Below are 23,161 nucleotides of genomic sequence, written 5' to 3' on the forward strand. Positions count from 1 at the left end.
TTTCATATCTATTTGGTGTTTTAAACCGCGCGCGCGAGAGAGAGGGAGCCTATGGAAGCACCATGAATCTAAATAATATACTTTCAAACATACTGATAAACTAACGTGTTAAATACAAAAATATTTTAAAAAGATAGATCATATATATTCGGATACAACAGTCATACATCGCTAGGACCACGCGTCCTGTGACATGTTTGCCGCATCGATGCACGGAAGATATCAGTCTGGTCTGCAAAATCAGTCAACGGTGAAAATCAAAAGTAGATTTATTTTAAAGACCAACAGTTTAACACTAAATACTGGACATAAACGAACACGTTAAATATAAACATATTTAAAGCAGGTAAGTTCATATATTTGGAGTAGTGGTCGTCCGGGTTGCGTCTTCGCGTGTGTGCGCAAGTGCTTGTCTGTACTGTGTGTGTGTCTGTGAGAGAGAACGGGAGAAAGAAAGCGTGATTTCCGTACATAAAAAAAGTTGAAGACATGGAAATAGTTTGTCATTTTTACCCTATTTGTTATATTTATTTGCTCAATGTCTTCTGGGGTTTTGGTTCTTTTACTGTTGTATATATCCCATAGTATAACAAAAATATTATATATCTCTTCATTGTGTTTGGGCCCCCCCTGGACGAGCACGCATAGGCACGTGCCTAAATCCGGCCCTGTGTACGGCCAAAGAAACGACATCAGCAACAAAAAACGTAATTCTAAATGTTTTTAAATCACATAACTGGTACTGCGTGTGTTAGCTGGAAAGGATTTGCATGAAAATATGATATTCATTCTATTCAGAAGCAGTTTCCACGTTTCATTAACAGTTCATGTTAGCATTGTATATTCACCATGGTAACTGTTGTTTCCATAACCCAAAAATACCATGTTATTTTCACTTTGTGTCATTTTGTATATGTTTAAATGACTGTGGTGGCTCATACCAACTTACTTGTATTAACAAAAACTTGTTTGGGCCTGCTATGTAATAGCCTTAACTTATAGGCTGTTTATTCCTTATTAATCATATTCTTAACAGTCTTAACTTAATTTTTGTGAAATATATAAGAATATATAAGAATTTGCTTGGTTTTTGGTTTTTAACAAATTATATATATGGTAAGTGGGTCGCGGCTTGATGACCATGGGAAAACGTGGGTCCCAAGGCCAAACCAGTTGAGAACCACTGATCTAACCTATTCAAGGAAAAGGAAAAATGCTAGCAGACGATATGTGTCTGTGTTTGTGGTTGGAGACTACTTCACCGGCTACAGGCTCCTCATTTGCGCACGCGTGTGTGTGTGTGTGAAATACAGTGCTGAATGAAAAAGCGGTGCAATTTGATAATAATAGCCGAATTATAATGGGCCATATAATAATAATAATTATTATTATTATTATTATTATAATTAATAATAATACATTAATAGGAGAATGAGCCTAATATTGTCTTGACTATCGACAAAGACATCTGCTATCGTCGATATCTCTGATCAGCAGACGATATGTGTCTGTGTTTGTGGTTGGAGACTACTTCACCGGCTACAGGCTCCTCATTTGCGCACGCGTGTGTGTGTGTGTGAAATACAGTGCTGAATGAAAAAGCGGTGCAATTTGATAATAATAGCCGAATTATAATGGGCCATATAATAATAATAATTATTATTATTATTATTATTATAATTAATAATAATACATTAATAGGAGAATGAGCCTAATATTGTCTTGACTATCGACAAAGACATCTGCTATCGTCGTTATCTCTTGACTATCATCGATACACGATACTATCGTCTATCGGCACAACCCTAATATATATATATATATATATATATAAGTGAGTCGCGGCTTGATGACCATGGGAAAACGTAGGTCCCAAGGCCAAACCAGTTGAGAACCACTGTTATACATGACACTTATAACCAAATGTGAAAGGATTAAATGTAAAACTTACCTAAAGGAGCAGATTAAAAATAGCATAAATGGTAAGGCACCAAGAGATTTTTGAAAACTCACCATAGCAGCAGCTGGCTGGGCAGTGGGTGGTCCTCCTGGCTGTTGTCTTGCCTGTGCTGGAGCCTGACCTGGCTTAGATTGTTGCTGAGTTGTACCTGTTCCCATGCTAGCAGCTGTGGTTGTGGACTGAGTTGCTCCCATTGTGGTTGCTGGCTGTTGCCCGGGTTGCTGTGGTGGCTGCTGCTGTGTACGAGTTGTTTGTCCCAGTTGTTGTTGTCCTTGCTGCCCTGTCTCAGGTAGCTGAGGCCCTGTCTGCTTGGCAGACATTTGCTGGCCTGCTGTAGATCGCTGCTGTCCTTGCTGCGATTGTGGCTGCTGCTCTCCAAGACCCTGCGGTGGCCTGGAACCTGAAGAGGGCTCCTGCCTTCTCGATGAGCCTGGTTGCCTCTGCCCCCGTTGTCCACTTGAGCCATGGTGGTGGCTTGATGGGTCGTGGGAGTAGTCTCCTGAGTCTCGGGGGCTTGCAGATCGTGGATCGGAGGATCTTTTCTGTGTGGAGGATGATGTGACACGGCCGTCTGAGCGGGTGGAAGGATCTATTGGATGTGATCGTGAAGAACGAGATGACCTGGGATCATCTGATGAATGACGGGAAGAAGACTGTCTTCCTGAACTACTTCCATGGTGACGGTGTTCCCGAGATGAGGTGGAAGAGGAATGTCGTTGATGTCCGTACTCATCTTGAGGCCACAGGTCTTCTTCAGGAGGCTCATCATAATCATGGTAAGTGTGCTTTACATTGCTCCTCCTGCTAGAGGATGAGTGACTTCCACTCCCATGGTGTCTTGAGCGATCTGACCGAGGTTCACGTGGTTTTTCAAACCAGTCTGTTTCCTCCTGACCCAAATGATAGGCTTTTTGGGAAATGAAGGGAGAAAGTCAATACTTTGAGCTATAGGGAATGTCAGTGGCAAAAAACTGGATATGAACTCAATGAAGCCATGCAATGCTCAAATCCCAAAGAAAATAGTTGAAGAAAAAAGAAAAGGAAGCCAACAAAAACAGCCATCAACAAGAATAACCAAAAGACAAAATGACATCTGAATCACACCATGCAGTTCATGCAAAAAGGCATATATGGTTTCATGCACTGATTACAGCATTTACATACAACAGTAGTCCAATCTTTTGTTCTCTCTGTCTTCAAGGTAAGATCATTGGCATGCAAGCTTTCAATTGTTGGATGCATTTTAACAAGCAGTTTTTAAATTCAGCACCAGTTACCTTCACTGTCTGAAACGGCACAGTGCATATCGTCTGCAAGGTAAGGGTCATCTGGCTTATATACATGACTCTTAGGCATATCCCTTATATGGTGGTCCTGTACATCTGGTAAGGAATGACTGGAGCCATACTGATTCCGTACATCATGGGGATCTGGCACAGAGCCACGACCAATTCCCATGGGCTTTCCAACAGGACTCAGGGGGCTCTCTTCCTCTGAGTTCTGCGTACGCATAGAAGGACGGCCACTACGACCATGTGTGCCCCTCTGTGATCTTTCCATTGCGTCCCTCTCATAAGACTTACTTCGGTAACCACTTGAATCTCTGGAGGAAATTTTATCCATACCATAACCTGTAGACCTTGATCGTCCGGATCCATAAAGACGATCATCCTCTTCCAAAACCTCTCTTGATCCGTAGTACTTCTGTTGATCATAACTCTTTTTCACGCCAGTCCTGGACACCACAGTGCAACTACCACCTGTTGATGTTGTCATGGTGTAGGAGGCTAGATCAGACTCTACATCTCGAGCTTCTTCAATTGGAGAGAATTTGGATATCTTTTGTTCCATGCCTTGCTTCCTATGTTTGCTACGTTTGGATGAAACAGCAGGTGCCAAATTTTTGGATGAGTGTTTTTGGCTTCCCATTCCTCCACTGCTACGGGATGAATGCTTATAGTCATCATAATAATAACCCGTACCACCACTTACAGTGGTACTTGAATGTCCATGGCTGTCTACTGCACTTTGATAAGTATTTGAAGTTCTTCCATATAAATTCTCAGAGCCATTGCCATAAGTTGGTCCACGTGGGCCATTCTCACTTCCATAACCTACCCGTGACATGTCAGCGGACCCCATGTTTTCTTTTGTAAGTTCACTGATATCATCAATCATGACATAATTTCTGGGGATATTTTGTTCTAGATTTGTGGCATAGACACCATCTGTTACATATCCTGATGATGGACTTGGGATACGTTCAGTCAGAGGTTGGTCAGAGGGGCGATACTGACCATAAGCATTGTTCAGGGGTGAGGAATAGACACCACTAAATCCAGTTTCTTGAGCTGATGTTGCTATTGGAAATGAAGGATTACTGATAACTTCATAGTTTGTGGGTAGCTTCTGTTCAAGATCAGCAAGAGAGGTTTGCCTTGGCCTTTGATAGGCAGAAAGCATGTCTGCGTGGGGTTGGAAGGACATGCTCTGTGCAGGATAAGGTAGGGTCTGCCCTGGTAAAGGTGCAGGGGGTGGTTGGAATCCCTGGTGACTGGACTGCTGCAAACCAAGATCAGACTCATAAGTAGGCTGACCATAGCTATGAGTCTGGTATGGCCCTGGGGTCTGATAGGATGAAGGTTGAGGAGGATGAGGTTGGAAGGTTCCAGGCTGGGGCTGTGAGGAGGTTGGATATGGTGTTGTCTGAAACCCAATCTGCTGATAGGCTGCAGTGGGTGGTTGTGTGGGTGTGGGCTGGGCCTGTGGATATTGATATGGAACATATGAGGAGGTAGGAGGGTACTGAGATGCATTCAAATCAGTAGTAAACTGGTTAAGAGGTGCTGTACTTGGGCGTGACAACATTCCATTTTCTTCATAGGTGCCTGGTGCTACCCCAGCTAGTCGCAAATTATTCAGCTCACTGTCTGACATGTAGTCACGTGCATCCCCCATGCATCGCAGGTATGCAAACTCTCGCCTCTCTCTATCTTTAACCCTGGTTTCCTTGCGCTGAGTGATGCCCAGTTCCAAGCATCGCAACTTAGCATCAATCTCCTTTTCCTCTTCCTCTAACTCTACCTGTTGTTTACGTAATTTGGTGGATTCTTGCTCTACGGCTTTCAGTTCACTCAGCAAGCCTGCCTTCATTGCACCTTGTACAGGACGTGGCAAAACCCTCTGGGATGCTCCGGGAGAAGTGTATATATGGGGAATTGCTGGTGTTACAATCGGTACAGGTGTCTCATCTGGAGGGGGACTGGGGAGAGTTCTCTTCACCTTTCTCATCATTGCGTTCTGCTGCTGCAAGGCAGACATCTGGAAAGCAGACATGTTAGAGATTGATTAAAATGACAGCAGACAAAGGAAAGCAGACATGTTAGAGATTGATTAAAATGACAGCAGACAAACATTTACTACCATTTTCCTTAATACTTTAAAAAGGAAATAATAATAATAACCAAATTAGGTAAATCTGTTAAATATATTATACATACTGCATACAGACACAGTTGTATCACAGTGTATCACTCTGTATTACAGTATTTATCTCTTTCATTTTTCATAAATCCTTCAGAGGAATTTTGGGGCATACAATGCACTTGAGGTTCAGAAAACCAACCGAACTAAAAATAAAAACATTACTGTACAAGATATTGCAAGCACACTCAAAAACTAAACAGCTATTTTGTCAACCAATTATAAATATATCTATGATACTATTTTATAAATGACTAGTCGTTTCAGAATCAATCAGGCAATATATTATACATGGATAAAAATGGCTACAATCCTATTTAGCTGTAATAGTTTTGGTGTACCTAATATTTTAGTGTTAACACAAGAATTAGTTTTCAGTTTACAAGAAATAAACATTAAAATATCATATAACAAACAAAAAACATCTGTATACCTGTGAAGTTAGATAATCCATTAAAGAAATTCAGTTAAAACACACTGGATGAAGAGACAGAAGAAATAGCTTCCTTTTAGCTGTTGTATAGTTCTTTAAATGCACAAGCCTGCGCATTCCTTAGACAGGAATCAAACTGAGAATGCAAGACTCAGACCTCTCTGACCAGCTGCTGACAAGCCGGAAGACAGCAGGGCTGACCCAGTATGCCTACATTTTGTGCCAGCCTCTAGCATTTCTAAGGCTTTGCCAGATATAGCAGTTTTTCTGTGTGTGTGTGTGCGTGTGTGTGTGTGTGTGTGTGTGTGTGTGTGTGTGTAAAGGTAAAGATAAAGCAGAGAAAGAATGGTAAATTAAAAAATACATGGAGAACTAAATAACTATATTTATTTTATACTATTTGATTTATATTGCTTTTCATGTGAACAGATAGGTTTGGTGCTGTCCACCCTACACCTTATTAAAACAAAACAATTGTTTACCAGGAGTATTAAAGTCTATACAATTATACATTGCTGCATATAAATATAGTAATAATGGGAATGGAATTTTCTGAAATTAATATTTACAAGCTGTAGTTTTGTAGTCAACAAAAGAAAACTGTATAGTAATTACATTTTTTGCAAGTAATGAAATGGTTCCATACCTGGCTTGCTGGGCTGGTTTGACTTTGGTATAAGGAGAATTTGGTCTTGGCTGGGTCCTCTGATGTTGGACTGAGAGGCTTAGGATCTGATATGGACCGCTGAACACTCTTTATGGGCCTCGGAATAGTCTGATGCCTTTGTGGTGACTCTGCAGTGAAGGCTTTTTGTTGGGGAGTCACATGTGCCTTGTTAAGCTTCTCACTGGAAGTAAAGGTAGTCTCCAACATACGATGGGGAGACAACGGAGAGACTGGAGAGTACAGCACTTGTGGAGATTTGGGAGGCTGATGGGAAGGAGATTCATTTTGCTGCTGAGCTTGCTGGTATCCAATATCTAATGGGTCTGGCTTTCTCCTTTCAAACTTGGTTGGCGTGGCACCAACTAATTGCAGACTAGTGGAATAGGGACTAACAGTAGTGGGAACACTAAGCTGAGGAGCAACAACTCCTTGGGATTGTGCCTCTGGATCAGTTTGACAGGCTAAACTCTCTCCCTTATGGGTTCTTTCTGGAGCAGATATGTAGTGAAGAAGTTCAACCTTTGATGTTTCAGCCATGGTGATGTGGATGGCTGGAGAGATTCTACCCAACTGGTCTGACTCAGTCTGACATGAGGAGTCATTAGTGGTCTGAATGGCAATGCTAGATTTAGATGCATCACTCTTAGTCTCTGCAGTTGGTTCAGAGTGCTTGGAGTATCTTGAACGTCTGCGGCGTATTGGCTGACTGTCCCACTCACCCTGGTCTTCTTCATCTGTCTGAACGCTGCAGTCAGCTATACGTCTAGTTCTACGACGACGAGACATGAGTTTATCCTCTGTGTCTTCATCATCAGTTTGGACACTGCAATCTGCAATTCTCTTGCATGACTCATCCTCTGACCCATTCCTCAAACGAGGCATAGAGTTTTGTTTCTTCATAATCCGACCATCTCCCTGATCTTCACTATTTTTAAGCGACATCTCTGAAGAAGAGCTGTGCAAAGGCCTAGTGGACACCACAGCCTGGACCACCTGCCCATCAGCACATGGCAAGATCTGCACACTCTGGCCCTCTTGTGGAATAATTCTACCACCCTGATCATAGATAATTGAGATGGTTTGAGGTGTCGTTGCACCAACCATTACACCTTGAATTGCCCCTTGAGCTGTCGTAGCTGCTGCTGCAGCCGCCGCCGAAGCAGCTGCCGCCTCTGCTGCTGCAGCAGCTGCTGCTGCTTCAATGGCTGCTGTTTTCTGCCTCTTTTGGTCTTCAAGCTGCTGCTGGAGTTGCTGTTGTAGGGACTGAATATGGTCTAGCTGCATCCTTTGATGTGCCAACTGCTCTCTTTGCATCACAAGCTGGGTTTCCCTTTCAGCTTGCTGCTGCTGAAGAACCTGCTGCTTGATGGTCTGTAGCTCTTGTATCTCCCGCTGCATGAGCAGATGTTCTTTCTCTCGGTGCCTCTGGAGTTCCATGCGGTCCCTCTCCAACTCCTCTTGTAACCGTAGCTGACGCAATTTCTCTAACTCAACACGTTCTCGCTCTAGCTGCAAGAGCTGCTCCTGTTGTAGTCGCAATCGTTCCTCTTCTTTTTCCCTCTCAATATTAGCAGATGTGGTTATAGTGGTACTGGCAGATGCATCTGGAAAAACTCTAGTAATTGCCTGGGACTGTTTTTGTGGCACTGTCGATTTTTGAGGCTGTGTCTGTGGCTGGCTTTGAGTTTGAGTTTGTTCCTGACTTTTGACTAGTGACTGTGGTTGAGTTTGGGGCTGTATTGGGAGTTGTGTTGTAGTACCATCTACTGAAATATGAGACAAGGGAGCCTGTTCATTTCCAACTGATTGAACTGGCACTGTACTTGTATGAGCTGGTTGTACACCTTGCAGACCCAAATTTGAAATAGGTTGACCAGTTTTAGGTGATGAAGTTGTTGACATACTGCCAGGTGCTGTAGGCTTTCCCAGGTAAACTGGAGCTTCCTGGGATGTACTAGAAGGTGGCACACTTCCTGATGAAGTATCTGGAGCTGTTACTGAAAATCGATTTGGAGGAGGATATCTGTAAAGTCCTTGGGCATTAAGAGGCATTCTTGGGGTGACTTGAGGCAACCTGGTGAGGCTAGCCAGAGGTACAGCAGTTACACTGGCTGAAGGGTAAGATCCGTATACTGCTCTTAACATGGGATTGGGAACAGGGGCAGGCTGGGTGGTGATTGGCAGGGTGGAGGCTATTGGGGTGTTGATAGTAGAATATATCATGCCATCAGCTGTCCTTACAGCAGGGGGATACAAAGACCTTAGGCTAGCTTGTCTAGCATTGATTAAATTTGTAAGTGTCTGACCATGTACTGTTGGTCTGCCATCAGGACCATACAAGAGATTGGCTCTAATAGATTCTAGGCCTTGTTGAAGATTAAGTCTTCCTGCAGGGCCTGCTCTCCCAGCACCAAACTGCAGAAGCTCAGGATTACTGGTATAGCGGCTACCAAACTGCTCCATGGAGTTAAGAGCAGCACACATTCTGCTAATCTCTCTGGCTGTAGTGGCACTATACTGTGCAAGATTGGATTCTTGAAAACCACCAAGATCACGTGAAAGATAACTATACTCTGCATTTATATTGGACATTGAGCCATATCTTCGCAAAGGTAATGGTGGAGCCGAATCACCTCCTTGATGGCGTAGATCTGTGTAAGATCCATATTGGGCACCCATTCCAAGATATCCTGCCTCATAAGCCTGCTTCATGGTGCTTAAATCCACTGCTAGGTCCCCAGGGTCAGTCCTCTGATAATATTGGAGACTTGAACCTGCTAAATTGTTGTCTGACATTGATGGTGGAAGTCGTCCGGGAGGAGACAAGGTAAAAGATTTGCGTTCATCTGCAGATGCTTGTATGTTTACTGTTTGGTAGACATCTTTTCCAGGTGCTTGGGATGGCTCTGCAGAAGGATCTGATGGTGCTGTTTTACCTCTCTGAGCAAAAGGACCTGAGCAACTACCTGCAAATGGCAAATTGTAGACAACGTCACAGCAAGCTAACTGATTCTCTGGTTTAATCTGTCCAGTGAGATCTAGAACTTCTACTGGTGGAGGCGGCTCCTCTCTTTTAACAAGCTGGGTCACTGTACCTCGTTGAGTGCTATTCTCATCCAACTGCACCATCATTACCTGGGGCTTTCCTGTGGAGAGATTCATTACAGCAGGCTTATTCTTTAGTTCCAAAGCCACCCCACCATATATGTCATGACCAAGTGTAGGGGTGGTAGACGCAGAGCATGATAATGGTGGTGGAGGTAGCGGAGATATCTTGGGAATAGAGCTTACTGCTGTTTGGGTCCCTCCACAAGTGTTCTGGCTTACGACCAAGTCCTTCTTCAACAATATTGGCTGCACTTGATTAGCTAAGTTGTACCGGGCAAAAGATGCATTTTGTTGATGCTGCTGGAGCTGTTGCTCAAGGAGCTCTTGTTGCTGCTGAAGCTTCTGTTGCTGCTTCTGAAGTTGTTGCTGTTGAATGCCTAAATTTTCCAGACAAGCATCAATTTTTGGAATGGATGGATCTGTGATAATTGGCCTGGTCTGGGTCAGACAGACTGCAGATCCAACTCCTTGACCAAAGTCGACTCTATTCTGTAAAGGATCTCCATAAACGACTGGTTGTTTTGGCTGTGATATGAACATGGATGCTGCCACAGTCACACTTACAGTTGTTGGTGTAGTTGTTGACACCAGAGGTTGTGCCTGTGCATTTAGATTCATAATAAGAGGTTGTACAGCAGTATGACGGCTTGGTGGTGTTTCTGTATCAAGTGAATATCGACGTGTATCAGAAGCTAGAGATGTTAAGTCCATACCCTGGTCTGTCATGATAATTGGTGCAGGCTTCATTGGTGCTCTAAGATCCACTATATTACTACATGGACCAACTGAGCCTTGCTCTACAACTCTTGAGGTACCAGGTACTGTGGAGATTCTACACAAGGATATGTTTCCCACTGGAAGAGATCCACTACTTTGGGAACCAGCAGAGGTGGCAGTGCTCACAGCCACGCTAACTCTTTCCGATATCTGTGTCCTTTGCAAGCTATGTTGAGGTGATGGGTGAGCTGGATATTTTTGTGGTGATGTGGGTGACTTTGTTGTTGCATGTTGAGTCTGATAAATTGTCTGTTGGCTGTCTTTTGTTGGTGAGGATAAAGGTGAGGTGGAGGAATTCACTGTCACTGGTTTGGTTTGACTGCTAGTTCCTGATACCATAGCAGGGGAATCTTGGGAGGACTGCTGTCTTGAAAGACGTGGTGCCCCAGCTCTATGAGGGATCTGAGAAGTCTGAGTAGGTGCCACTGTAGAAGTTGTACAAGGTGCAGGGGCACGTGTTGGACTTTGTGTGGGAGAAGTGGAAGGGGATGTGGAAGGACTTGAGCCTTTAAGATATGAGAACATCTTTGATGTTAAGGAGGACGCTCCAGGATCCGGCACTTGACCCTGTACTTTCCCCTGAACACCAGGTCTTCCTTGAGGCTGTGTGGGAGCAGGCTGCCTAACTTGAGACTGTGGGGAGCCAGTAACATGGCTTCCTTTGGAGGTTTGGTTGCTTATTCTAACTTGACTTTGTTGTGTAGCATGTACTCTTTGTGTCCCTCTTCCTGAAGGATCATTTCCAGAGAATGAAACTGGAGCTGAGATCTGGGTAGGACTTGTACCTGGACTCAAAGAAGTTGTTCCAGAATCTAAATGATGTTTCTTGTCTGTTTGAAGGAATCTTTCCTGGTTTTGTTGTCCTTGTCTTCCTGGTGCACGTTGCTGCTTTTGCATCATCTCTGCTTTTCGCATCATTTCCTCATAAACCTCTTCAGCACTTTTTAATGATTTCTCTGCCGCAGATAGAGAGACAGCAGAAGTTTTTTCTGTTGGAGAGTACAAAGACATAAATGTAGGTAAATTATATTCACTGCCAGACTTGTACAGCTTTGAACCCATTTCAAATCCTTCAGCTTCTGAATCCATGGAGGGAGAGTATTCTGAGCAGGATGATCTATGTAGTTCTTCCATTTCAGCAGCTTGTCTGAGTTCCTCTGTTGGTGATGCATCTTCAATGGGTGAAAGGTTACTAGGAGGTGTCTTCGATCTCTCTCTCCGTCTCTGCGCTCTCAGTTCCTCTTTGTCCCGTTTAGTTTTTCTGGCTGTACTGCGAATCCTTTGCTGCTCTAAGTCTCTCATCTTCTCCTGCTCTCTCAGAAGTTCCTCTTCTTCTCGCAACTCGTCTTCTTCTGAGGAGTCCTCAATGGTGGGCAATAGTGGACCATGGGATCGATGCCTTGCTTTTCTTTGCTGCTTTGCTTCCTCAAGCCTTTGTCTTCTGCTAGGACTGCTATCACTATCATCTTCCATTGATGACACAGAGGTTGGAGAAGTTCCAGAGGTATAACTCGGTGTGGTTGCAGGGAGGGTTGATGAGTATTCTCCCCTGGACCTTTCTTCAGGTGACCCAGTAAGGCTTTCCATCTCAAGCTCAGGCTCCCTGAGGTCATGATCTGTGCTGAGTTCCATGTCACGATTATAGCTATTTGTATTATTCAGTTCAATAGTTTTAAATCGTCTCAGACCACCTTGTGAGGCCATCATGTCATCCGCTTCACCCGATTTGTAGCTATCAGTGCTTTTAATTTCTTCTTCAAAACTGCTAGATTGCTGCGTCAGGCGACGTCTCTCATTTCCTAGATCTCCGCTGTGTTTATGGCTCCTTTTTGTCTTCACGTGGCCCTCAACATCTGCGGTGTCTTCCTCATCTGCACTCATTTCCAGAATCTGTCTCCTCATGAACTCCTCATCAGTCAGGTTTTTCTGTGACTTCTTCTGTCGGGGTGGTAATGGAGAAAGGCCACTTTCACTACTGTCTTCCACATAATCATGTCGTAATTTACAACTGAGATCATCCGATGCTTCCTCATCAGACTCATATTCCTGATCTTGTGTTATAGACAGAGATCGAGGTCTCTGCTGTTCTGCTGTGTCTCTTCCATCACGATGCTGTCCTTGGTCAGTGGCTGTATGTGACTCCAACAGAGGTCGCATTGAACTTTCCAGTTTTGTTAGTTCAGATGGACTTGGGGGGCTGCGTTGGTCAAAAATCCCCCTCTCACTGAGCTTCATAGAGTCCTCTTGGATCAAGCCAGTAATCTCACTCTGGGAGCTGGATATACCATCAGAGGAGTAGCCTGTATCACTCAGACTCTGTGTGCTAGACTTGTTGGAATCCTGTAAATGCAGAGGACACTGCATTAGGTCATATGTCATATGATCATTTAAATTATACTGAAAGATTTACAAAGTCAACTAACATATAGAACAGTTTATTAATCCCAATATACAAAACATGCAAATGGCACACATTAGACAAGCATGCAAAACCTGGAGGGGATGAGGTCAAAAGTGAATCTAAATCCGGAAAAACCTGAAAATTGTAGTAAATGTAAAAGTATGCTATAAATAATACTAGTTAATGATGTAAATATACATGGCATGCATATGTTAACACATGATAACTCTGGAAATACTTATAGTGTATGTCTCATTAAATGGTTACATGAGGCTATTTGTAACTTCAGTTCTTTGTAATGGGTAAGACAAAGTTTACAAATCATGCTGACTCATCACTGTGCTCTTGTAACCATCAGGCACTGGAAATAGTGATTAACCACTGAGACTGTTCATTTTTTAACCCATTTTTGAGTACAGATGACATTGGTTATATTATTTAACATATAACATTCCCATCATAGAATGCTGAAGTGATCTGTTATGAAGGACAAAGACAGTGGTGATGAGGACACGGAGGGCCACTCACGTTATCGTGTTTAGATTTCTGCTTGCCACTACTTTTCTTCTCATCTTTTTTATCCGATGTTCCCTTTTTAGATGTTGCTTTGATGTCCCCCTCTTTTTCTGTTTTGAACATAGCTTGTTTCTTGTTAATGCCTTGATCTTGTTTTTCTGTCTCAGCCTTAGTTGCAGGAAATTGTTGAGAGGGGCCCTTGGATTGTGGCGCCCCTTGCTTTACTGGAGAAAAAGGACCACTTACTTGGGCACCAGGTGGCTTTTGCTGCTGAGGGCCGGTAGGTCTCAGCGCAGCTTGCTGACTGGGCCCTCGCTGCTGTTGTTGATTGGCTGGGCCTGGTAGTCGGGGAGATCCAACGGATGATGGCACAGGAGGAGGAATATCCTCTAAGCTCCCTGACATTGCTCTCTGGGTCTGGCATGTCAAACACAGCCATTCTTTCTTCTGAAAATGAAAGGAAAACATGTAATAAGTACAAGGAAACAATTGAGATATAAAGGGGAAAAAACTGTAGACAAGGTTAAAGTGTCAATAGTCAGATTACATGTGATTTATCACATCACTCGCCCTCACTGGCATTCTCTTGCACTCTCTCTGCCTTTGTCACACTACTATTGTAATTTAAAAGGGATTTGGTCAAGCCGAGCAAGCAAGCATAATTGGGTCCTGGCCAAGGCCTCAAAGGCCTTTTCTCAAAGGCCTTGCTGATTCTCTTCAAAGCCACAGTGTTTAACACACACAATTATTTAGCCTCTGTTAAGTCCAGTAAGACACACAAGCTCAGAATGATGGCTGATACCATCCACAGCAGGAGGCTCCTGTGTATTCAAAATCACAAAGCATTTAATTAAATGCTTTAGGAGTGTGAGACAATAAACATATGATCATTAAAGGGATAGTTCACCCAAAAATTAAAATTCTGTCATTATTTACTCACCCTCATGTCGTTCCAAACCCGTAAGACCTCCGTTCATCTTCGGAACACAAATTAAGATATTTTTGAAGGAATCTGAGAGCTCTCTGACCCTCCCATAGACAGCAAGGGTCCTTACACGATCAAGGTCCAGAAACGTAGTAAGGAGATCGGTAAAATAATCCATGTGACATCAGGGGTTCAACCGTAATTTTACGAAGCTACGAGAATACTTTTTGAGCGCAAAAGAAAAAAAAAACGACTTTATTCTTTATTTATGTCAGCTGCGCCACGCGGATCCGTTGTTTTCGTTCAAAGCGTAAACAACGTAAACAGCGTATCTGTGTGGCACAGTTGACACAAAACAGCATACGCAATTTACGTTCAGTGGATACTCTCCAAAATGGCGCTAGGGTGACGCGGGGGCGACGAATTGTTGAATAAAGTCGTTATTTTTTTTCTTTTGCGCACAAAAAGAATTCTCGTAGCTTTGTAAAATTACGGTTGAACCCTTGATGTCACATGGATTATTTTACCGATGTCCTTGCTATGTTTCTGGGCCTTGTTTGTGTAAGGATCCTTGCTGTCTATGGGAGGGTCAGAGTGCTCTCAGATTCCATCAAAAATATCTTAATTTGTGTTCCGAAGATGAACGGAGGTCTTACGGGTTTGGAACAACATGAGGGTGAGTAATTAATGACAAAATTTTCATTTTTGGGTGAACTATCCCTTTAAGAAATCATTTTGCTTTTGAATTTGGACCAAGAGCTCACAAATTATTGGATGAATCACATAACAGCTTTTCATTTCTAGAACAATGCTCAGAATTACATGTGGCAAACACTTGTTGTGCAGTGCGTGATCTATAATGACTATATAAAATAACAAAATAAAAAATAACAAAAAAACACACCAGGAATATACAAACTGACATCTAGGACAGATGACTTCATAGAGCGTGATAAACAAAATTATAGACACTGACAGTATGATCTCATAAAACCAGTTAAACCCAATTGCATTGCTAGATGAACTATAAAGTAAAAATCATTTGCATTTTTATAGTAAAACTCACTAAAGCATTGAGCCAGTAATTCCTTCTGCATCATCACAGAAAATATTCACCATAGCAGCAAATAGTACACCGACATAAAATGAAACATCTACTGAAAGTTATTCTCTTTCACAGCCATGGGTCTACAGATAATTTCAAAAGAAAGAACACCAAAACCATTCAGATATACTGTTATAAGAGACTACAGAAGTTCTCACTAAGTTTAATGAGTCTCATGAGTACAGCAAATAAACAGTAATAGTTCTCCGAGTCCTAAATATGAAAGAGATCATTTTCAATTTGCTGTGCCGCTGTTTTCTTGATTTTCCTGTCAGACTTCTCTACTTTCACAATACCTTTTGGAATTGTTTGCTGGGTTTTGTTTCTATTCAGTGATTGAGGTTTGGTGACTCAGGTTGATGTACAAGCAGTTGCATCAGTGTAGATCGGGACAGAATCCCATGGGGTGTACTGCTTGTTGATCTCAGGTGCACAAAGCATACACAAACATACCACAAACTTGCATCAGAAATTGCTCACTTATGTAAACTGCGCCAAAATAGAAGTCATCATCCAAAGGTGTGTTGGGTGGTTGCTAAGGCATTGCTAAGCAGTTGCTAATGTTTCTAGGTGGTTGCTTACTGGCAAAAGACAAAAACCAACCACCACCATTTTCTATCATATTTTAGTCCTGGCATATGAGTGGGATGCATAAGTGGAAATCTATAGGATTTTATGCTGAAGTTAAATACAAAGGTTTTGGCGTTCTACAAAGTAATTGCAATAGTAATAAGTCCTAAATGTATAACTTGTAACTTCATACAAATTATGCCATTAAAATCTCCAAAGCCAAGCTGGTGAGTATAGAAAGAAGCTCTTTGTGGTAAGTAAATAGCTCTGCTTTTAACAAAATTCAGACAAAATGTATGTGCACAGCTTTGCTTGACTGCTAGAGCGGGTCAGGATGAAATCTGGGGAGAGGCTGAGAAAAGGAAAGGTTCTGCCATGCGAGACAGACGCCTTTTCATTTTGATTCTACATCCCCCCCAGTGCTCCACACTGAAGCTAAATATAAACAGGTGCAGCGTTCACTCAATGCTTGTGCAAAGCTCACAAAATGCTCTGCCATCTGTGCCTTTCTGCTTTTTATATGGTGTGTTGAAGTGAAATGGACGTTGTGTGAGTGTAGTCATTTCTGAGGTGTGCTTTTAGCATAATGAACAAAGCAAAGGTAGTAATGCAGTGTGTGCCTGTGAAGAAAGCCCAAGAAAAACTGTAACTGTAATTTCAACGCAAATGATTTGTGAAAGCTGTGACTCATTTGGACTGGCCGAATTTACATGAATGGTTGATTTCTAAAACAGTCTTTTTTGCATTCAAAAATCTGAATTTATGACACCTTTGGCTTTAGAGGTTAATTAATAATGGGTTGAAAAAAATGGGAGAGGCCTCTGAAATAGAATAAAATGAAAAAAAAAAGAATAATGTTAATAATGTAGTATTTTCTGTGTACATTTGAGTTTCAGTGAGCATGGAAACCACAGATGCAATGTCAGCTCTTACTGGACATGAGATCTTACTGAGGACAATTCTAGTTTGATTTGCAATTCAAAGTCAAATCTCAGGTTTTCGCTTTCGAGTCTCAGGTAATGATGGAAAAGACTCAAGTTACAAGGCCAAGACAAATTAAGGCCTAAATTCAGGCCTTTTAGCCTTAATAATAACTTCAATGTATATGATCTTTGCTAATCATGCAGATTTTTAAATTAATCACTAATAAAAAGGTAAATCTGCATAGGAAGTATGCAATTTAAATGAAGCAATATACATTTAAACAATCTAACTATCAACAATTCTACTGGCATATTGGATGCCAAAGAATAACATGGTTAAACTTTATACCAATGCACTACCCAAGTATTTAGGAAATACCTGGATTAATGGGTTCCAAGGCCAGGACAGTTGCTTTGTAAAATAATGTTCAAGATTGCTTGCTTAACTACACTACTGTGAACAACAATAAATGTTTGCTAACATTATTTAGTAAATCCACAGGACCTGAATTAGCTAATTGCATACCTGTGTTACTGTGTGTCTGTGATTTTTGCTCCTAGTTCACAGTGTCTTTCGATGTTGCCATCAAGCAGGTGCAGACTTGAATGTTTTGCTTGCTGGGATAAACTTTGCATTCAATAGATTCCAAATGTTACATAAACCACTTTCCTTATAAATCGCTGCATGCATCTGAATGTCTCAAAAGTTAAAATCTGAAAAAATTTGCTAGATTAAATCAAAACCATCTACATGACTGCTTTATACTGCACCACAACGGCTTGAGTCTGCCAGTGCTGGGAGAATCAAAGCTGCACGCCATCTCACAATAGTAATACGGCATTTGTATGGCATTTGTAAGTAAATCATTTTAATACAGACGGGGAAAATGAAGCTCTGCTAGAAGTGAAACCACAATGGAATTCAAGGGTCTTGAATTTTACACACCACTCATGTTCAGTAGACACGGTATACATCTCTCAGACTAAAATGAGTCTTCCCTATAAAAAATATCTTCATGTAAATGCAAATGATCACTGTTAATGATTAGCATATAGATTAGATTGTTTTCTAAAGCATCCTCCCTCCTGTTACAAAAACATGCCAAGTACTGGTCCCTATTCACAAACCATTACACGCAGCTCAGCAAATAAAAAGACAGGTAGAAAAATGAAAACGCGAGAGATCAAAGTGTTAGCAGATCAGTTTAGTCATTTAAACTCCGTAGTGAAGGGCAGAGAGGTGTACAGCTCTTAAAAGATTTACTTTAAGAGATAGTGGGTGTAAGGCCTTTGCCTTTGAAGCGCTTTACATAAAACTCTGCAACTCAACGCTCAATGGGAAAAACACACGGGCCAAAAAATCAATCTCTTTGAGATTGAGGGGACAGAAAGCGAGAGAAAGAACTATGAATGTTTGTATGTTTAATGTGTGCAAGCAGAATTTATCACAGTTAGGCAGGTTTATTAGAATTGATTATACAGATTTTGAAGCAAGACACACACTGAAGGTTTCACTACAAATATTAACAGCACCCAAATGACAAAAAAACTCCACACATGGTGTTTCTTGTCACTCTTTCATATCGACATCCAAGAAAAACTCACTTTTTCTCTACCAGGCTGCTTGCTGCAAGAAAACATGTCAGTCTAAGGCTGTGAAAGATTTGCTTATATGGATTTTGAAAGCAAGAACTGATGCATTTTTACATACCCAGTAAGTGTAGTCTGCACAACTGACTGAAAAGAGTTGCATTTGTCTTGCCATGTGAAATGAATTCTATTTGTTTATAGTCTACCTTGTTTTTCCATTTTCTACAACCACATGTAATGCCAAATCAAGCAATAAAAAGTGTATATCACAAATCAATGCACTTGGCCAAGCAGGGAACAGAGTTGGTGTAGATGCAAAGTACTGGATTAACTTAAAGTGGCAGGAAAAAGGGTTTCATGTGAACAGCTCTTAACGTCAGGCAAGTAAAGATTACCCCATATATTTTAATCAATGTTCTCCCTCTTTTTATTTAAAATGGGCCAAAATAATCAATGCCTACATTTGTGAATGGGGGTTCATCTGGCAAAAGTCTGTCACGGGGAAGGTCAGCCATGAGTTGTTTGCCTGTAATGCTGCGCTGGCGTTTACAAACAGTACATTGAGACATCATTTTTCTGATGGCCGTTTGCGCTTTTGGAATCCAGTATTCCTCTCGCAACTTGTGATGTTGAACAAACTTCCTGTATCAACGTGCAGGAATGCTCATATCTGTCGTTGGTGGCTGTGATCTAGCAAAATCCTGCTGCCCATCACTGACTGTTGGAACTGCATCAGCAACAGGTGCTAACTCACGAAAATGTGTTTTTGGACGTACCACTTTATCAAATGTAGCTTTAAGATTTTCTGCCATTGTGGCAGCCCTTGCTGCACTACCAGATGCATCAGAAACACTACGTTCACTGGTTCATACATGGACAAAATCTGAAGTTTGGCTTCAGCCGCAGCAATAGCAGTTTGGAGCTCTAAATTTTCCTTCTTTGCTTTGAGCTCAGCCTCCTGCCTCTCAAGCTCTTGTTTCTGTTTCAAAGCATTAGCTCGCGTCAACAACTCTGCCTTTTCAGCTTCAATTCTCAGCCTAGAAGAAGCAGTAGATGACATTCAAGGCCACTTGACTAGTAGATTTTTTCGGAAAGAGGGGAAGTTGTGAAGAAGAAATAACCATTGAGGCACTGTCAGTACATTCAACCTCTGCATCACATTGCTCTGCCTCTTTGGATTGGAGTTTTACTCTTTCAATCCAGTCTTTGACCTTGTCTACAAAGTGCTTAACTGCTTGAGACTTAGGTTCAAACCAGTGTAACTGATCTAAATACGCCTCATCATCTGACATAAGTTCTCTGGTTGCATTATTCATTTCTTGGAACGCAAGAAAGGACTGTGCAAACTCACCATTTATGCATTTATACACAGTGTCAACATTACCAGAGTCCTCAAGCATATTTTCAATTTCTCTCATTTGCCTTGTTAAATGTCCCAGCTTGGCTTTTCTAGTCCCCATCAGCTGGTTAAGCCGTTCCTCTTGCGCTTTAGCAGTCATCTTCGGCACTCTTTTAGAGACCGTGTTCCCTTCCTCTGTTTCCATAGTAATCAATATTCGTGTTCAATGCGCGCATTGTGTTCATCACGAAAGCAGATGAGATCGCCCTCTTGCGATGCTGTGTGGAGGCGCAAACATGGCAGGTCCATGACGCAGCAAAGTTCAATAATATTCAACGTCCAATAATATCCCCAAAACGTACAAAAAAAAAACGGTAAAAGTTCACCAAAGTCCGAACAGATAATCCGTAGTGTGTAATCCAAACGCCATCAAAGGATCTCAACCGTGATAGTCCATTATAATCCAAGTATCATGTCTGATGATGCGTGAATCACTAGATAATCCTCTCGTAAAACAAAAATATTGCTCGTTTCGGACGAAAAGGAGAAGTTTTCTTACAATTTATGTAGATGCAAAGTACTGGATTAACTTAAAGTGGCAGGAAAAAGGGTTTCTTACTCATCACAGAAGTCAGTCAAACGTCCGTAACAAAATGCGAGTTTAATCAAAACACAAAATTACAAAATCCAGTTGGTTCTTATATCCCATGATATTGCACTTGTAATTCCTTTAACTCGTGTTTCCTTAAACGTTTAAACACAAGTTTATCCATAAATGACAGCAAGACGGTAAGAAAACTGTTTCTCCCTTATTTTCCTGCACGCACCTATTCCTACTCTCACAGCCCGTGCATGGCCGTTAAAGAAACAGAACTGAAATTATACATAGGAAATATCAAAATTGCCCCTCAAAGAAAGTTACAGAAGTTATACTTTAGGTCATTACTTGCAAATCAACACAAATTACAAATTAACAAATTAATTAAAAAATACAAATTATTGACATATAAAATTGGCTCTTACAGATGGAATGGCAAAATTCTATGTTTTTGTAGCCACTGATCTGAGAATAACTGCATTTAGGAGAAATTTTAGATAAAATACATTTACATTTATTCATTCTGTAGACACTTATCCAAAGCAACTTTATAAATAAGGATGGTAGCTCGAAGGTTATAGGTTCAACCCCAGAAGTGATGATTTATGAGCTATAACCACTATGCCCTTGCTCTAAGAGGAATGGTCTATGAAAAAAAAAACACAAGAAGTCACTTGGGATAAGAAGTGTGTGCTAAATATAGAATAATGTAATTATAGTGTTCCTTTTTTGGTTAAGTGTACAGAAAGGCATAAATTACATTTACATATAAGTTAAAGTTAGAGATTGTGACATTCAAATTTTGAGGTTTGACATTAAAATTTTACAATCACAGAGGTTTAACTTTCATGTCTGAGATTTCAGTCAAAATTCTACAATTTATTCCAGACAAACAGAGCCATCTACAGTCTACAAATTAAATTAGCTCATCACTGTGAATACAAGATTTACATAAGACAATCTCTTACATAATCTCATGATGGCTGCAATGCTTTCTATATCAGAAATACAGAGTGATTATGTCCAGAATCCTCAAAATTATGCAAAGGCTCCAGAGTCTTTTAAACATAATTTGATATAGTATCAGGGATATCTTTAATACAGTACATTCAAATAAGATTACACTTTTTTTTTCATCTGATCAGACAGCTATGAAACATGCCAGACTGTTTAAAGTAATCACAATAAATCTATATTTAATTAGTGGTCACTACTATTGCTCAGAAGCATTTTGAACAAACTCTTACCCCCAAGTTTTAAACTTAAGTGCATAACTCATCCCACACTGTTTGTGGACAGTTCTGCCCTACAAAGGCAAAAGACCTTAACTCGCTAGAGTGTGAAACTGAGAAAAATGACTTTAAAGTTTTTTACTTGTCCAGCCAAATTAATTATAGTTAGGACACTATAAATTTAACAATTAGATGTTTTAGTAATGAAAATTATCTACATTCAAAAATTGTGTTTACTTGATTTTTACCCCTATTTTGAAGTTAATGTACTCTGCCTTTGCACTGTCTGGAAAACGTGAGAAGTCACACCAAGGCAAAAGACAGTAACTTCCACATTATCAATATTTGGTTGCTGATCACCATTTACAAAATCGTTATAGTAACACCTGTATAAAATCTAGTGATCATGGGCTATCTCATAGGCTATTGCATATAGTAATGTGACTGTATTAATCTTTTTTTTTTGACCGTAACAAGCAGACTAAAAGTTAAATATGTGAGTGGATACCGTGGATACCAATTTATTTGCTATGCTCATTAACGTAAAAGAATGCTAGACATAGCATAATTGCTTTTATATTGTAATAAATAGCCTAAACTAAAAGAACGACTTGTGGATTGATGTGAATGCCATCAAGCAGGAATAATGCTCAGAATGCTTGTGGATTAAACATCTCTGATGACGTTCATCGCATGGATTTATTTTATCGGGATATGGATTTAATTGCGAACTGTTAGTAGGCTACTGATTTTATGATTGATTATGCTAGCTACGGCATTCGAGTCCACACACGTCCAACTGTCAGCCTGGTGAATAATCTGCATTACAAAAAGAAAGAAAAAAATATTTAAAGGTTATTCACGATTACGTAGCCTATTGCTGCCGAGGTATCTAGTCTTTATAGTGCTTTGTTATATGGAGCTGTTTGGTAGATCGCGATCTATCTAATTCGTTTGTCTACACCGTAATTAAAATGTGGCAGACTTTAATGGACAGTAAAAAAAGGCAGAACACCGTAACTTCATTTTGACGCACGGCTAAACAAAGGCAGAACGCCGTAACTCAATTTGAGCGTTCCAAACAAAGTGAAAGAGCCGTAACTGGTGTTATACGGTGTTCTGCCTTGGTTTCTCCGGGGCTTTTCGAAGTTACGGTTGAGACGACCCATTATTTTCTCGGAAAAACAACGAAATTGACTTGAATGTCCCAAAAATATCAATAACTAATTTCCGACAAAAATCGAAGTTACGGTCTTTTGCCTTTGCACGGCAGAGTAGTGGCCTAATGGTTAGCGTCGGACTTGTAACCCAAATGTTGCTGTATGTGTAGACTTGGATGGGTTAAATGCAAAGAACAAATTCTGAGTATGGGTTACCGTACTTGGCCTACTCATCTCATCACCTTAAAAGAAAAGTTCTCTCTCAAAAAAAAAGCACAGTATTCAGTTTATGCATACACAGGATCAGTGTTGGGGGTAACGCATTACAAGTAACGCGAGTTACGTAATCAGATTACTTTTTTAAAGTAACTAGT

General features: G+C 41.0%; 1 protein-coding gene across 3 annotated transcripts in view; it reads right to left on the minus strand.

Moving 5' to 3' along the window:
* The window catches only part of bsnb (bassoon (presynaptic cytomatrix protein) b), a 111,315-nt gene that overhangs the window by 4,183 nt on the left and 83,971 nt on the right, over positions 1–23,161 (minus strand). For 2 of the 3 annotated variants that reach the window (XM_016494595.1, XM_016494594.1), the window contains exons 4-7: positions 13,358–13,792; positions 6,523–12,768; positions 3,238–5,281; positions 2,014–2,867 (exon numbers count right to left, since the gene is read on the minus strand). In XM_016494595.1, the coding sequence (XP_016350081.1) occupies positions 2,014–2,867; positions 3,238–5,281; positions 6,523–12,768; positions 13,358–13,792 (9,579 nt within the window). The remainder of the gene's footprint in view (positions 1–2,013; positions 2,868–3,237; positions 5,282–6,522; positions 12,769–13,357; positions 13,793–23,161) is intronic. The other variant, XM_016494596.1, reaches the window with a different exon arrangement.

Source organism: Sinocyclocheilus anshuiensis, unplaced genomic scaffold (genome assembly GCF_001515605.1).
Source record: "Sinocyclocheilus anshuiensis isolate Anshui unplaced genomic scaffold, SAMN03320099.WGS_v1.1 scaffold294, whole genome shotgun sequence".
Taxonomy (NCBI): domain Eukaryota; kingdom Metazoa; phylum Chordata; class Actinopteri; order Cypriniformes; family Cyprinidae; genus Sinocyclocheilus; species Sinocyclocheilus anshuiensis.